The 14,632-nt window shown below is 36.4% G+C and overlaps 1 protein-coding gene across 4 annotated transcripts in view; it reads right to left on the bottom strand.

Moving 5' to 3' along the window:
- The window catches only part of RBMS1 (RNA binding motif single stranded interacting protein 1), a 144,106-nt gene that overhangs the window by 17,698 nt on the left and 111,776 nt on the right, over window positions 1-14,632 (bottom strand). For all 4 annotated transcript variants that reach the window (XM_064661096.1, XM_064661097.1, XM_064661098.1 and 1 more), the window contains exons 5-6: window positions 6,541-6,698; window positions 3,357-3,436 (exon numbers count right to left, since the gene is read on the bottom strand). In XM_064661096.1, the coding sequence (XP_064517166.1) occupies window positions 3,357-3,436; window positions 6,541-6,698 (238 nt within the window). The remainder of the gene's footprint in view (window positions 1-3,356; window positions 3,437-6,540; window positions 6,699-14,632) is intronic.

The following is a 14,632-nucleotide window of genomic DNA, read 5'->3' as shown; positions in this document are numbered from 1 at the left end:
CTACATTTTAAATTTTAAATATGAGACAAATAGACTTACACACATCTTATGGATTCTACAGCACAACTGCTTTACAGAATCATTTATATAATTATTCTCACATATCATCACCCAGCTACATGCTACTGTGATAGGGAGTTGATGCCTTGCATGACTTTGCCTAGCAGATAATTTCTACAATCATTAGGGATCCAACACAAAAACATAAACACAGCGAACATTTGTATCATCTTTAGGGGAAGGAGGCTAAGTACAGTGCTCTGCTCTCACTACTCATCTACTGTGTCCTGGCTCCTTTTACTGGTCTAGTCTGTTTCCTGCAATTCACATCATGAGGTTTACATTTTACAGGAGAATAGAAAAGCTTTAAATATCATATTATTCACTGAAAAAATAGTTCTTTAAGTTCTTCTTTAAGTTCTTTAATAGTTTCTTTTAAAAAGTAGAACTAAATGCAAAAGTTACTTCAAGATTACAGCAATCATGTAATAAATGTTCATTTGAGAAGAGAATTAAGTATAAAAATTAAAGTTCTGAGAGAACTAGAGAGGAAGTCATAGTCCATAAAACATAACAAACTATTACAACAACTTACATAAAAAAGTACAAACCCCAACAACAAAGAGTGAAACTAATATATCACTTCTAGGAGTTCTAGGATTATACCAACTTGCAGTGCATTTCAAATTGCTCTCTAAGGTAACTCTTCTTGTTATTTACTGAAGACAAACAGGGACACATTAAATATTGAATATATTTCATTAAGCTAAATAAAGCCCGAATAGCCTGTTACATCTGGGTTTAGCTTGCTCAGTATCATCACTCACTCAACTCTAGAGTCAACACTTCTGTGATCATGCTGTGTTATCCTTGGCCTTCCCAGATTCTTATAGGTTTTTCTGTTCTGTGTTCTCATACTCCAGAGAAGGTTTCATCTATGCTTCCTATAACCATTTAACCCATTCTTCCATTTAAACCCAAACTTAGTTAAAATAACAAAGCTGCATTATGAAAGCATGTTTTTGTTGAACAGATGTTCTTCCTCCCACACCTATTTCATTACAGGCCCATCTCTCCTACCCTCTTCATCCTGATAACAGTGTTTTTAGAGCCAGCTCCCTTTGCTGATTTTAGCTAAGTTTCTAGGACACAAGGTTTTAATTTAAACATAGTTCCAGTTCTACAATTTTATTTTGCATGTCTTTGAACTTGCTCCTCCATAAGCCCAAAAGATGCTAATCTATTTCAAAACCTTTTCCTAACCTTTGTCCAAGAGGTTTCCCACTACAATCACTTTTCTCAGTGCAGGTAGTCCAAGATCTCAGTTGCACCATGACTCTGCCCCACTTTTTGGCAGACTGCAGCATATTATTATGCATAAGTTGAATTCTCTAATATGACTGCATTACTGGACATGTGCTTGCTGTGCAGTAAAGAACTCCTGGAAGAATCTGAACTCCACAAAAAACCTTTGCAAGGAGCAATGAAACTTCACGCAACAAAAATCAAGGGTCTTTAAAAAACAGTGTTCTCATGACTCCATTATGTAATTAATTATTTGTCTCTTTTTCAGTATTATGAAAGGTGAAACTCATGTCACTTAACTGACTTTCAGATGTTTAGAGTTATCTGAGTGACTGATCTAGACACCCTTCGTAATCACAAGAATAGCTGACAGCAACGATACCACCAGTCTCTGGAGGTGTGTGTTTCTTGTCCTGTTCTAGATAGAGAGCCTAGGTTACTTTGCCAAGTAAGCATTAGAAGTTAAAGTCTGTGAAGTGGATTACATCTTGAGACCCCTCTCTAGTTTCCACTTTCAGACAATGGACAGTTCTGTGAAAATTTCTTAATCCTAATTATTAACATTTTTCTGGTAAATGTTTCTTCCACACTGTAAAAATTGCTCTTACAATTCTGTGCAGCGACTTTTCATTTCTATCTGGTTGAACCCAGCCATAAAAGGGCGCAGCTTCAGCAATGGTCCACCAGAATATGACTAGCAATGACATGCTTGATGGCTTATTCACTGAGAAGAGGAAAATGCAAGTGAAAATAAAAATTAAAAAAACTAAAAAGCGCTAATAGGAGGTTCTGTTACAGTTTTCTACTGTCTTTACGGTCTGTTTCTACATAGGAGCTGTAACATTTTAACTAAATATAACAAAGTAACAAAGGAAAAAATGTAACAGAGTGCTTAAATTTAAGAAAACTTTGTAACAAAGTTTTAACTAAATAATCTCAGCAATTAATCCCAAGGCAAAGGGTCTGCAAAAACCCAGCCAGGGAAGTCAAAATCCTGTATTAAATTAGTGTTGCTGAAGGGAGTGGTTTCCTGTGCTCTGAAGCACTTTCCATCCTTATTGCAGCACAGACTGCCTCAAACTGGTGCAATCTTTCAGGGACCAGGCATGTATGTAGTTTTACTAAACAAGCTGCATTCTTGTCTGCCTGCTGAGGGCTACCTTCCTCCTCCTCGGTGACAGGGTCTGGCTACAGACAACATTTCACCAGCAGGATAAAAGCAGCTTCAGTGACCACATCAACAGTGTGATTTGTAAAATTCCCACTTGGGATTCTCATTAAAATGGTTACCGAAAGTTGCCTGGAATGTCAGGCATATATTCTTTCCTTCTTTCTTGTCCTCTTTCTATTTTACTCTGCAGCTCTGAATTTCCTTTCCTCATTTTTCAGTGTTTATGGAATATACATTTTGTCTCTAAGAACAGTGCTGACGAAGCAAACTGATGAGGAACTTGGTGTGACAACAAAATCGTACTACACAGCTTTCTCTGAATTTTGCCTTGCATGATATTTCTAGAAGCAGCATTCTATGTTGACCTCCCAGCTTCCTGAAAAACCTCAAAACCTGCAATGACTTGAGAGTCGCAGCTCCTCAGTGAATGATACTGCCAGGCACTGCTGCAGATCCTAATTTTTTTATAATTAAATACATTTTTGAAAATACTTTGAAAAAATCATCAACAGATGACAAAAGTAGACGATTTTTTGTCTCTGAAAAAAACCCTGTTCATGGACAATCAGTCAGAGTCGGTTCTGATACACATGTTTCCTGACTTCAACTGGGATTATGTGGGATATAAATTTGTGCATAGCTAGCTTAAGCTACTTGTCTCTCTGCTAGGAGAGAACATCATTAGATTCCTAGAAAAGGTTTACAACAGAAAAGTGATTTACTGTGTTCCAAGCAAGTCAGTATTATAGTCGACCAACAAGATACAGTTTAATAAGACTGCCTCTAAATGAGAAGCCAGATACAACAATCAGTGTAACAGGCTTCCAGCACATAAGCAATAACCCATTCATACATCTTGTTAGAAATATATGCAACATACCAGAAACTCCTGCTGGTGTCTTTATGAATTTTCCATTAAAATGAGCAATCACTGCTTCACATTTTTCTGTTGACTCCATCCTAAGAAAATAAAGAATAATTTACATAAATTAAACACTCAACCAGATTCCCATGTTTGTGATTTTTCTTAAAGTGTATTTCTTGCTTTTTCTCAAAGCATATTTCTTGCTTTTTCTCACTTCACTATTGTGGTTTGCTTTCCCATGTGTGAGCAATAGAGAAGATGTTTTCTAAGAACAAATAATTTCAGAAAGGTAAAACTAAACTCATTAACATTTTATGCACTCTGAGACCAAAGTCAGTGCCAAACTGAAAATACTATACTCCTATTTACTCAGAAATTAGGCAGCTTGGACAGTTACAGTGTAAAGTACCTTTGCTGTCTTGAAAGAAGCAGAAAGACTGAATCACTGTCACTCATAACTGAACCCTTGGTGTCCATGATGCACACAACAAAGGTTAATGTCACTCTTCATAAAGGATTTTGAAGTGTCTGTACATTTTAAGAGTAATAAACCCAAATATAAACATGGTCGACCGAATGACCCAAACCGACTTTGCAGCTTTCAGCTTATACACATCATTTCAACTAAATGATGTACTTGACTCCTATTTAATTGTCTCCTAGTTACCTTCAAAACAGGAACCAATAGCTGTGATAGCTACTGAGAATATATCCAAAATCCTGAACAGGTTTGTGCATTTAGGCTGTTAGATCTAGACTTAATAGATTGAGCAGGCTACTGGTGAGCTACTGCCAGTCTGGGAGTGGTTCCGGAGGCTGCAGCTACATCCTTGCACTGCAGCGTAGATGTGTCTGTCCTAACTCTCAGCTTGGACTAAGTTGCAATGGGTGACTGAGATGTGCAAGTAAAACAAAATTTATTTTAAAAGATGAACATATTTTACAGCTGTCTGCAAGATGATATACGGTAATGTCAAACAGACAATTTCTTTTTATTTTTTCATTAAGTTCTATAATTCATATCCACAAATTAGGCCAATGGACTCAGCAGCAAAGAAACAGGACTAAAAATTACTAAGTCTTGGCATGTTTTTAATTCTGGTAGCCTTTCTGCACAGGCTGACAATATGTAATTACAGACAACAAGCAAAATGCCAGACTGAACAAGAAGTTTTCCTCGTTATTCCAAAAACACCTTTTAGAGAATTTTCAGAAGTTTTGGATTGTTGGATCAAAGAAATCTAATTTTTTTTGTCTCTCATAAAACAAACAATATAATTTAGTTTCAAACTCAAGTCTAGACTTGATAAAATACATTACTCCTCATTAATCTAATAAAATTCTCCCAAAGGGAAGAAATTAAAATCTATATTTAATGTCTATAAGTTTCTTGGACAATTTTAACTTTAATTAATATTTATCCAAAAATGTTCCAGTAGAAGAAAAATGTTCACCTTGCAAAAGGAAAGAAGTTCTAATTAGATATAACCATAATAGCTTATTCAATAACTTATGTATACTATATATATATGTATATAAAAATAACTTCACATATATGCATATATGAAACTTATAATGCATAATACAGAAACTGTTGAGAAAATATTTGAAAACTAATCTCTCTTAAAGTCTTCAATAGAAGTGAGGTTTTGGATACATACAAGTCTTTTGGACTTTTGCATGTGATTCTAAAACACTTCCAGCTATATTAGAAAAAATATATTTTCCTACCATACCACTGATTCAAAGCAGAGTTGGTAAGCAAGTTTAGGGAGAAGAGATTGAAAGAATTCAAAATGCCTACCGAATTTTAGCTTGGATGTTACTGGATTCTACCCTTCATAGTATCAAAAAGTGAAAGCTATATATAAAATACAAGTGTATGAATGAAATAGAAATGCCACTCAATTTTACACCAAAAATATTACAAATATTTGTTGATTTATTTAAACAGAAGAAAATTTGATAAACTCTAAACGTAGATAATGAATATTATCCTATTTTGTTCCTTTGTTATACCTTCTTGAAACTGGACAGCTTGATAAGCAATTAAAGCTGAGAAGTAGGGGTTGGGAGGGAAGAGATCAAAAAAAAGAGAAGAATAAAAATCACAGTGCTGTGAAATACCCACAGCCAACTCACAGGAAAACCAAACCCTAAAAATATTGGCTTCATCACAAGATATAATTTGTTCAGTTCTTTTCTGTGCACTAATTTTAGATTCTGCTACTTGTTCAAATACAGAGCTATTGTAATACTGGCTGAACATCTGAATTACTGGAATTTGACTTCACAGAGATTTTACAACATATTTTGAGAATCCCAATTCTTTGCTCAAAGCATGTCCCTATTTTTGACGATAGAAATCTTCAATTTAAAGCCTCTAAATTGTGATTGTCATACAAGGTTTAAAGCAGGACTTAGTAATAAACAGAATAAAATATTAGAAAGGCAGAGAAAAGGCTTTGATGAAGAGATCCCAGAAAAAAAAAATGAATTAACTAGGGAAAAAGTAGACTCACATGGACAGAATATTTGGGAGGTATCTACTAATTTATGGAAAATACTTTCTCTTGTTGATTTGGGTGGGATATTTGACAAAGCAGTCAAATATTTTAAGATGAGATTTACTGTAAGTGAATAAAAATATTTTTTTTCCCAGTTGACATCATGTTAATGAGCCTGAAAATTCAAAGGGCTGATGTTCAAAGGGCAATGGTGAGTTCATTTTCTCTAAGGAGCTAATGAAGAAAAAGAAAGAAAATAAAAGGCAGGGGGTGGAGAAGAAGGGGATCTTCCTTATGGTCTCCTGCCTCGGATTCAAACTTCAAAAGCCAGAAAAGTCACAGGAGAAGTCTCTGTGAAGCATTGCATAACTCTTGCTCGCTGGTTCAGGGATAGAAGAGAAAGCAGAAGTACAGAGAAGGAGAGGAAGTGGTTTAGAGTGAACTCTTATTCTAGATAGTTGTCCTGTAAGAGCAATAGATTCAGATTTAGCCATCTAAGCAAGATGAGACACAGCCATATTTGCTTTACCACAGGAAGAATTAACAAAATCCTACTGGGTATCTCCATCTAGATCTCCCTTATCTTTAAAAACTTTATTATTTTCAATAATTTCTGCCTTTTCCTCCTATTCCTGCCTTTTCAATTATAAAAAGGAAAAAGGCTGCCAGCATGGCTAACACCACTGACGCACCTTGCAAAGCCAACACCACGGCTGGTCCCACTCGAGTCCCGCAGTATCCTCGTGGAGATAACCTGCCCAAAAGGTTTCAGCATGTTCTCAAGCTCCTGCTCATCCATTGAAAGTGGCAAATTGGAAATGTATAAGTTTGTCGGGTCTTGCTCTTGTTGCTGAAAGAAAATTGGAAACAATTCTTATTGTTGTTACTACTGACATCTTGAATATCAAAGAAACCAGCAATTACATAAAACTTCTGCTGCAGATTTTTACTTCTCAGGCCCCTTTCTAAAGGCTATTCTTCCCTAGTATCAGTGATCTCCATCTTGTGCCACTGCCTGCAGCATTCCTGAGAAAGTTCCCCTTCTATTACTGCTGACAATGACATTTTTAAGTGGAGATAAAGGTGAATAATTGACCAGTTTATAGTCCATTTTACAACTTCATGTTTCAGATTTTTCTGAGGAGAAAAAAAAGGAAAAATGAGATAGAGAAAACAAGTTAGCAAACAAGGAAATGCAAGAGTGGTTGAAAGAGCTAAAAAAGCCAGATGTAAATTAAAAAGAGAAAAGATTGTAATGACAATATGAAAATAATATGAGGAAAAAATGAGACAGTGCATTTAAGAGTATATACATTTCCAAAATGCTACCATAAAAATAGGATGATACCAAAGTGAGTGGGACACTACTGTCTTCTCCCACACATGAACATTTTTGAGTTTTCACCAAACTTTTACATTATGCATTTAGACAATACAAAAGTCTTTCAAAAACTTTCTCTAGAAACACACAAAAAGAGAGAGGAAGGCAGCCAGAAGATGACCGATTAGGGAGGAGACAAATGTAGTTGCATCTTTGCCATTTCCCTGACCTTAGGCTATCTACTGTGTGTGATCTATGTATGTACCATGAAATGTCATCTCAAAGAAACATTGTTGTTGAAATTGATTATTTCCAGTATTTGTCTACAGATTTCCCAGTTGTGGTTCGGGAGCATCTCTCTCATACTGGTAATCACTGGCCCTGCTCTGTGCTGAAATACATTCTTAATCTACACAGATCTATATGACTTGGCCCTTAAAGTTCTGCAAAACCTTGATGTCATCATTGTGGCTCCCTGTATAGATTTAAGTCTCTGCAGGATGCAAACATTCACTTTTTTTATATGATCTGAAACAAATACAATTTTCATAGAATCACAGAAAGGGTAAGGTTGGAAGGGACCACATGTGGTCCAACCTTCCTGCTCAAGCAGGGTCATACTAGAGCATGTGGCACAGGATTGTGTCCAGATGGTTCTTGGATATCTCCAGTGAGGAAGACTCCACAACCTTTCTGGGCAGTCTGTTCCAGTGCACAGTCACCAGCATAGTAAAGAAGTTCTTCCTTGTATACAGGTGGAACTTCCTGTGCATCAGTTTCTGTCTCTTGTCTCTTGTCCTAACACGTTTTTTGGTCCAAATGCATTTGTTGGCATAGTCATCAATATATTTTTATTTTGTACAAGAGGGCTAAATGACTTACAAAGAAGTTTGAATCACAACAGAAAACAAAACCAGAACCACAACACTTGCCTACTGGAACTGAAGCAACTGTTACAGTGATTGTACTGTATGAATGGTGATATCTTCTCATGAAGATTATGCATCAATTTGTGCTTAAGCTGCCCTTACATTAATAATATCTCAGTACCTTTGGTAGCATATTGCATAATTTATTATCTTGCTATCTTGGATATCACCTCTCAGTTTGGGTTAGTTTTCCATAGGAAAGAAAAAAAAGGAAAAAAAAAAGGCATTGGGGCTGGGGTGGGAGGTCGTACCTTTTAGGGAGAGAATTTTTACCCCAAGCCTCACATTCAGTTCGAAAGGGCTAACGTTTTGAAGTTTTCTATAAGAGTTTTTGAAGAAATTTGAGCATCAAAGGATCCATAAGAAATGTTCTCCCATTACATCCTCTTGATGTGCATGCCCATGCCACTGATATGACTGTAAGTCTTAGCCACACTGAAATCCCACATACTTACAAGATAAACTTTTCCAACTCCAAAGTGTTGTCCTCATAAGCCCCTTTACAGTCTATTACAAATGGCATTTGACTACTGTGTATGTTTTTTCTTTTGTTATTTAGTGGAAACATCTCCCTCCCAAAATAGTACTGAATCTATGCAGTGCACAGACAAGCTTGGGATTCAAATTATCTTAGGATACCTGATTTCTTTTTCAAATTAGAAAAATCAGCAGAAAGAGAAGACAAGAAAATGAATTCACTGAGATGCCAGAGCTGACATTAATGTTAATTGCTGGGCAGTGTTTGACCATGAGGGAAAACCTACATTACAGTAGTTAAATCTTGACATTCAGTTCAAATTTCCTCAGGGGGGAATGTGAGATGAAAAACAGCTTTCACATTTTTAGAACTAGTTAGTTACTTTGACTGTATTAGGCAATTTTGCTTTGCACTTGAGATATGTAGGCTTAGCTTCCTTCTTTAATGAGGTCTATTAGCAAAAGCTTCATAGGAGGTTTCAGTCATGAACATTACAAAATTGCATTTGTAGCTATAGCATGATTTCCTGAAATTCCAAATAGTATTTGAAAGGAAAAATGTTGAAGTTTTTACTATTTCTATTTTAAGCTGTAAAATATATGTCATGCAAATATCCTAAAACTTCCCTAAATAACCTAAGACAGCATATAAGCTGGAAAGTCAGACTCTTTGCATATTTTCATCTAATTTGCTAATGTTTTTACTGTACAATATCAGAAAGTATGAATTATATTATAAAAATTTTCTCATTACATAGTCTAACACTGGGAAAGATAAGGCTCCATTTTGTTCACACCAATAAAAATGTAATTTACATGCAAAAAAATAAATGCTTACATTCAGAAACACCCAACAGAGAAAGAAATTCAGTTAAGTGCAGAATATCAGAGAAGCCTGTTCAGGTAACTGGGTAGAGCACATTCACCTCCTCTCAGGCTTCTATTGCAGCCTAGAGGTTACCAGACTTCCACATTACACTGGCACTGTATTCAGGATGAGAGACCATGAGCTTTCCTTGCCAAAAGGGACACGAGGACCTACTGTGACTCACTGTACATGCTGGCACATTAGATTCTTGTACTTATGCGCCTACCAGAGAAAACTTCATCCCATAAAATCATGTAACACTGTTGTTAGAGAAGGCAATGCTCCACTTTGAAAGAATATTAGCAACTTCACCACTAACCCACATTGCAAATCCCTTAGGAGCAGAGAGAAAAGAGAAGTGCATCTGAGGAAATTGTTCTAAGGAAATTGCTTTCTCTGAACAGAAAGCATTTTGTGATGGAAAAATTTTACTTGTGGCCCATGAAGCAATCCACATTTTTGCATTATTACCTACTGGGTTTTGATCAAATACATGCTGAATGGCTGACTGGAAAGGACTTACTTCTGCTTTCCTGACCCTTTCTCCATGTCAGAGTCTATTACAGCCTAAATGCTCCCAGGGATTCAGTTATTTCTGCTTTTGATCTTTGGACAGAACATACAGACCACAGCAGACAAAGCAGAGTTTGAAGACACTTCACATATCTATAGCTAGAACTGATAAAGATGGCAGACAGGGGAGAGAGAGGAAAAGCAAAAAAGCTGCCAGCACATGAGAATGTCTCACTGAAATCCTGAAATACAAGTTGAAATTTCTTCCATCTATATTTCTTCCAGAACAAAATAGTGGAAATGCCAACAAACACATTCCACAGTGCACCCAGGTGGTATCTGCGCCGCATGTGAAAACCCATGGCCACCCTGGGGAGCAGTAGCAGTTCAGCTATAAGAACAAATCATAGAATCAGAGAATATCTCAAGTTGGAAGGGACCCATAAGGATCATCAAGTTCAACTAGGTCAGGACAGATTAATTTAATCCACTTCTTCGCTTTGGAGGAAAAGAGACTGCCATTCATTCTCAAAAGGGCTCATTTACAGTACTCATTTACAACCCCAGCCACTGTTGGAAGTTAGATGCAAAGCAAGACTGAACTCTTTCTAGAGGGTATTTGGAACTTTATACAGTTTGGCGGCATACAAATTACACCTATTAATGTGGAAGACACCTCCTCTCCTCCTGTTTACAGTTTATTTCACCATGCAGCTTTTGTCATGTCCACACGACTACTAAACCTTGAAACAGCTATCTGGGTACATTTTGGGAGATTGTAAGCAGCAAGTTACTTCCTTCCTCTTAGAACATGCTGGATTTCCAAGCTGACTTCCAAATAGCAACCACAACTAGGACTCCCCATCCATCTTTATGTTATCTTACACAAAAGGCACTGTGCAAACAGATGTTTGCTTTTATACAAGATTTTGGCATGGAAAATGGTTAACTGTTAAAAATTCAGGAAGTTATGAGAGAGGCAAACTTTTTAACTCATGCCTCTGTCTGTCTGGAAAGCAGGAGTTTAATACATTAAATTCCGTGACTTCCTTCCTTAGTGAAACCTGTCTCACCGTAGCTTAATTCACATGGTTATTCTGATTCTGTTTCAAAAGACAAAAGCAATTCCTTAGATATCTGAGTTTTTAATTCCTCTTCTGGAATTAAGCAAAAAAAGTGAAACCAGTGAAAATACCTTCCAATATATCTCAGCTCAAACCTTGCCTATACACTGTAATCATTCTAAGTGCTTTAAAGGCAGGCATTTCTTCCTGTGCTTAAAATCCATGAAATTGTATATGCCTCTTTCACCTTAGAAATCTTAAATCTCTTGAAATTATTTGCATTATTTTATAGAAATGATCAAAAATATTTACTAAAGTCAGTGGAAAATCTCCTACTTTGGGCCAGCAAGCCACCATTAAAATATAAACCACTGAAAATATACATATATAATTTCTACACAGTTTAGAAAAACTGTTTAATTTGAAAGTCTTGCTATCTCACACAGGGTTCTCCTCAGTTAACAGTACTATCAGCATGTCCTGAAAGACACTGAAATTGCTAAATATTTTCAGATTATGGGCAATATCAGGGAATTTGTGGGTTACTGTAAGTATTTACATTACCGAGGGAACTAGAAAGTCTTGTTTTTAGCAATGCAAGTCATCAAGTTTCTATCAGTCTTTTCTCAACAAATGCCTTTAGATGTGTCCCCAGAACATAATAATACAAAGATGCAGAACAATGCCCTTGCAGAGCACCCCTTCTTTTTCCTAAAGAGCACTTTCAGCACTAACATAACAAGCTGACTATAAGATACAGCATCTCTTATAAAAGTGATTGGAATGATCAACTGTTAAGATTTATTTCTGTAAAAAGAGGTGATCAGGAGTCCAACATAATGCTAAGTGCTCCAGCATCATCTGAAAGAAATTAACAAAAACCTCCCTGTGCGTGTGGAATCGTTCCTAAATTGCAAGCAAGAAACTTGGCAAAATGATAAGACATCTGTTTTCTGTTGCTCTGTGTAAGGTCAGAGCGAACAGATAGCCATTCAGAAACATGTGACTAGGCACTGCTCACAGCATGGAAGATCCTCTGACTGATAGGGAAGGGATGAAATGCTTGTCTGCCTTCATATAGAAACTACTTTAAAATTTACAGTTGGCCAGTGTCTCACTGAAATATGTCTGTTTTAGCCACAGTTTTAATACTGTCTGACCACAGACTGTTAACAACACAATTCAAGGGAAAAATCTCTACCCTAATCTTCACTTGTTCTCCAGAATTGCGTATGATTAATAAGCTAAACATTTTAATTCATTTTTACAGGCACATCTGTATTAAGAAGAGGAATTTAACTACAATAAGCATTGTGATCAAGATTGCAATCAGACTATCACTGCAATAATACATTCTCTTTTTATTCCTCAGCAATCTTGCTTTCCCTTTGCTGGAAGGGCACCCTGGGAGCTCTGAATGAACCCACCAAAGCTCATAACAAGGCACCAGTCCCTTGTCAGAACAAGCCACAGCAGTACTTAGCTATTGAGATAAGACTTTTGTGGGTTGAAGCTGTGTACTCAAGGGAAGTGGTTGTTAACTGCCTTATTAATACACGTGCAATTACTGAAGTGATAGTCATTTGGCCCCCAGGTAGGCAAAATTCAGCTTACCTTCAATTTATTTTATAATGACTTGTAAGAACTTTTACAAATAAAAGGAGGAAAATTTATTAAAAGCCTATTACAGTAGGATTTAATACTATTACCTACAAAAAGTACTACAAACTAGGTAAAAATAAAACTTTTCTTACAAGACAGTTGCTAAAAACTGTTGTAGAAATCTGCTTGAGTTAGCTCCAGTTTGTCTGTCATCTGTTCTTTGGTATTCAGAAGCCCAGATGCAGAAAAAAAAATTGCACCATGCCTACCTTCTCTAGTCAGATTAAGTGCGCTGGCTACCATGGTAACCTAAACTTATTTTCTTACTTTACTCTGTAGGAATGAAAACTGATTTAATTCTCCAGAAGGTTTCACAGTGAAGACAAGTACAAAAAAAAAACTCAAAGAAGTTAGCTGTTTCTCATTTTTGCTAACTCAAAACCACTTTCTTTATCAGCAACATAAAGGAAGACTGCCCTCAATACATTATGCTTGATAGCTGTGGAAAAGCCTTGATTTCTGTTACAGAGATGAGGACAAGCAGCTAAGCAGCTTTTCCCTCCCCAAGTTCACATTTTATATAGTGTGACAGGTCATCTTTTCCAAATATGCTTGGAAAAAATTCACCTAAAGTAAGTTTAAAATATAAAAACTTAGGAAAGAAAGATAAAGCTACAAGCACATGGAGAGTAAATCACAGTTCTGCCTTTATAACCATCAGTAAAAAATATAAAGGTTACAAATTCAGGTCACCTCTGGGTTCTGGAGGATTAATGTGAACTCAGACAATGGGCTCATATTCATCACAAACTAAAACTCACCTCCACGTAATGAGTTTCAGAGAGCTTGATCTGCTGCTTTGAGAGGCAACAGACTGCTCCCCAGAAAACAGAAATTGTATCTTAAGAATGGTGGAAATCAGTATATGATGGGACAACATACTTTACATTGTTAGCATTGACATCCTTCTGGCAAAATTTGGATAAGAAAAAAATTCTTAAGATGGCCCTAATTTTTTGCACAAGCTTAATATATCTGAAAACATTTAATAATTTGTAAATGTGAGAGCTAATACAATATAAGGAGGATCACACTTAATTGTCAGCGGAAGGGGAGATCTTAAGGAGGAGGAAAGTGTAACATTATGAATCTGAAGTCCTAAGTCCTAAAAATGTATGACTCTGGGGAAATCTTTGAATGGATAAGCAATGAGTCTTGCCCCAGAAATGCACGTTAGTACATGGAACAGCATTCCTTGGCTCAAATTAACAAGTCTCACTGACCACAGAAATCTTACATGTCCGTGGACTACTTTTATGGCTTCTATTATAAGTAGTATATGCTTACTAAGGGTAAGTTTGTGCTTCCATAGGAAAAAAAAAACCAGGAAAACACAAACTGGAAAATAATGAATGTCAATTGTTTAAGTTATAAATTATATTGACCATCTTATAGCAAAGTTGTACACACAGATGAAAATCTCATGAGGATAGAGAGAATAGAGGAGACAACAAGAAAAAGTCTCCAATAACAAAGTCTGGAGGATCAGGGTCACAGAGTCTATAGCAGTTGTGTTGGACTTGGACAGTTAAATCATCTTAAAGAGAGGACACTACATGAATTTTAAACACATGGCTGAAATTCAATTGTGAGAATGCTGGAATGTATGTTAATCCTTCTTGTGATGCCTAAAGTACACAGCAAGCTCTTCGCAAAAAGTGGTAATTCCATTTGTAGAATAGTTTTAGTAGACACAAGTAGATATAGATTTCACTATATTATCTCAGAAATCTGTTAATCTACCATGAGCTGGACAATATGGTTGTACAAATGTCACTGCTACACAAGGAAGGGAGTTTTTTAACACTAGATGAACTCTGAGCTGCCAGAGCCAGATTGCTATTCTGGCTGGCTTGTGCAACTCTACCTTTCTGTCAGTATAATATAGATATTCTCTTGCTGACTTTATCTAGGCTGCAAACACAATGATTCTCTTACTGGCTTAAGTTT

This window comes from Pseudopipra pipra, chromosome 7 (assembly GCF_036250125.1).
Source record: "Pseudopipra pipra isolate bDixPip1 chromosome 7, bDixPip1.hap1, whole genome shotgun sequence".
In the NCBI taxonomy this organism is placed as follows: Eukaryota; Metazoa; Chordata; class Aves; order Passeriformes; family Pipridae; genus Pseudopipra; species Pseudopipra pipra.
The sequence above is the reverse complement of the archived record's forward strand: the minus strand, read 5'-3'. Positions and strand labels throughout refer to the sequence as shown.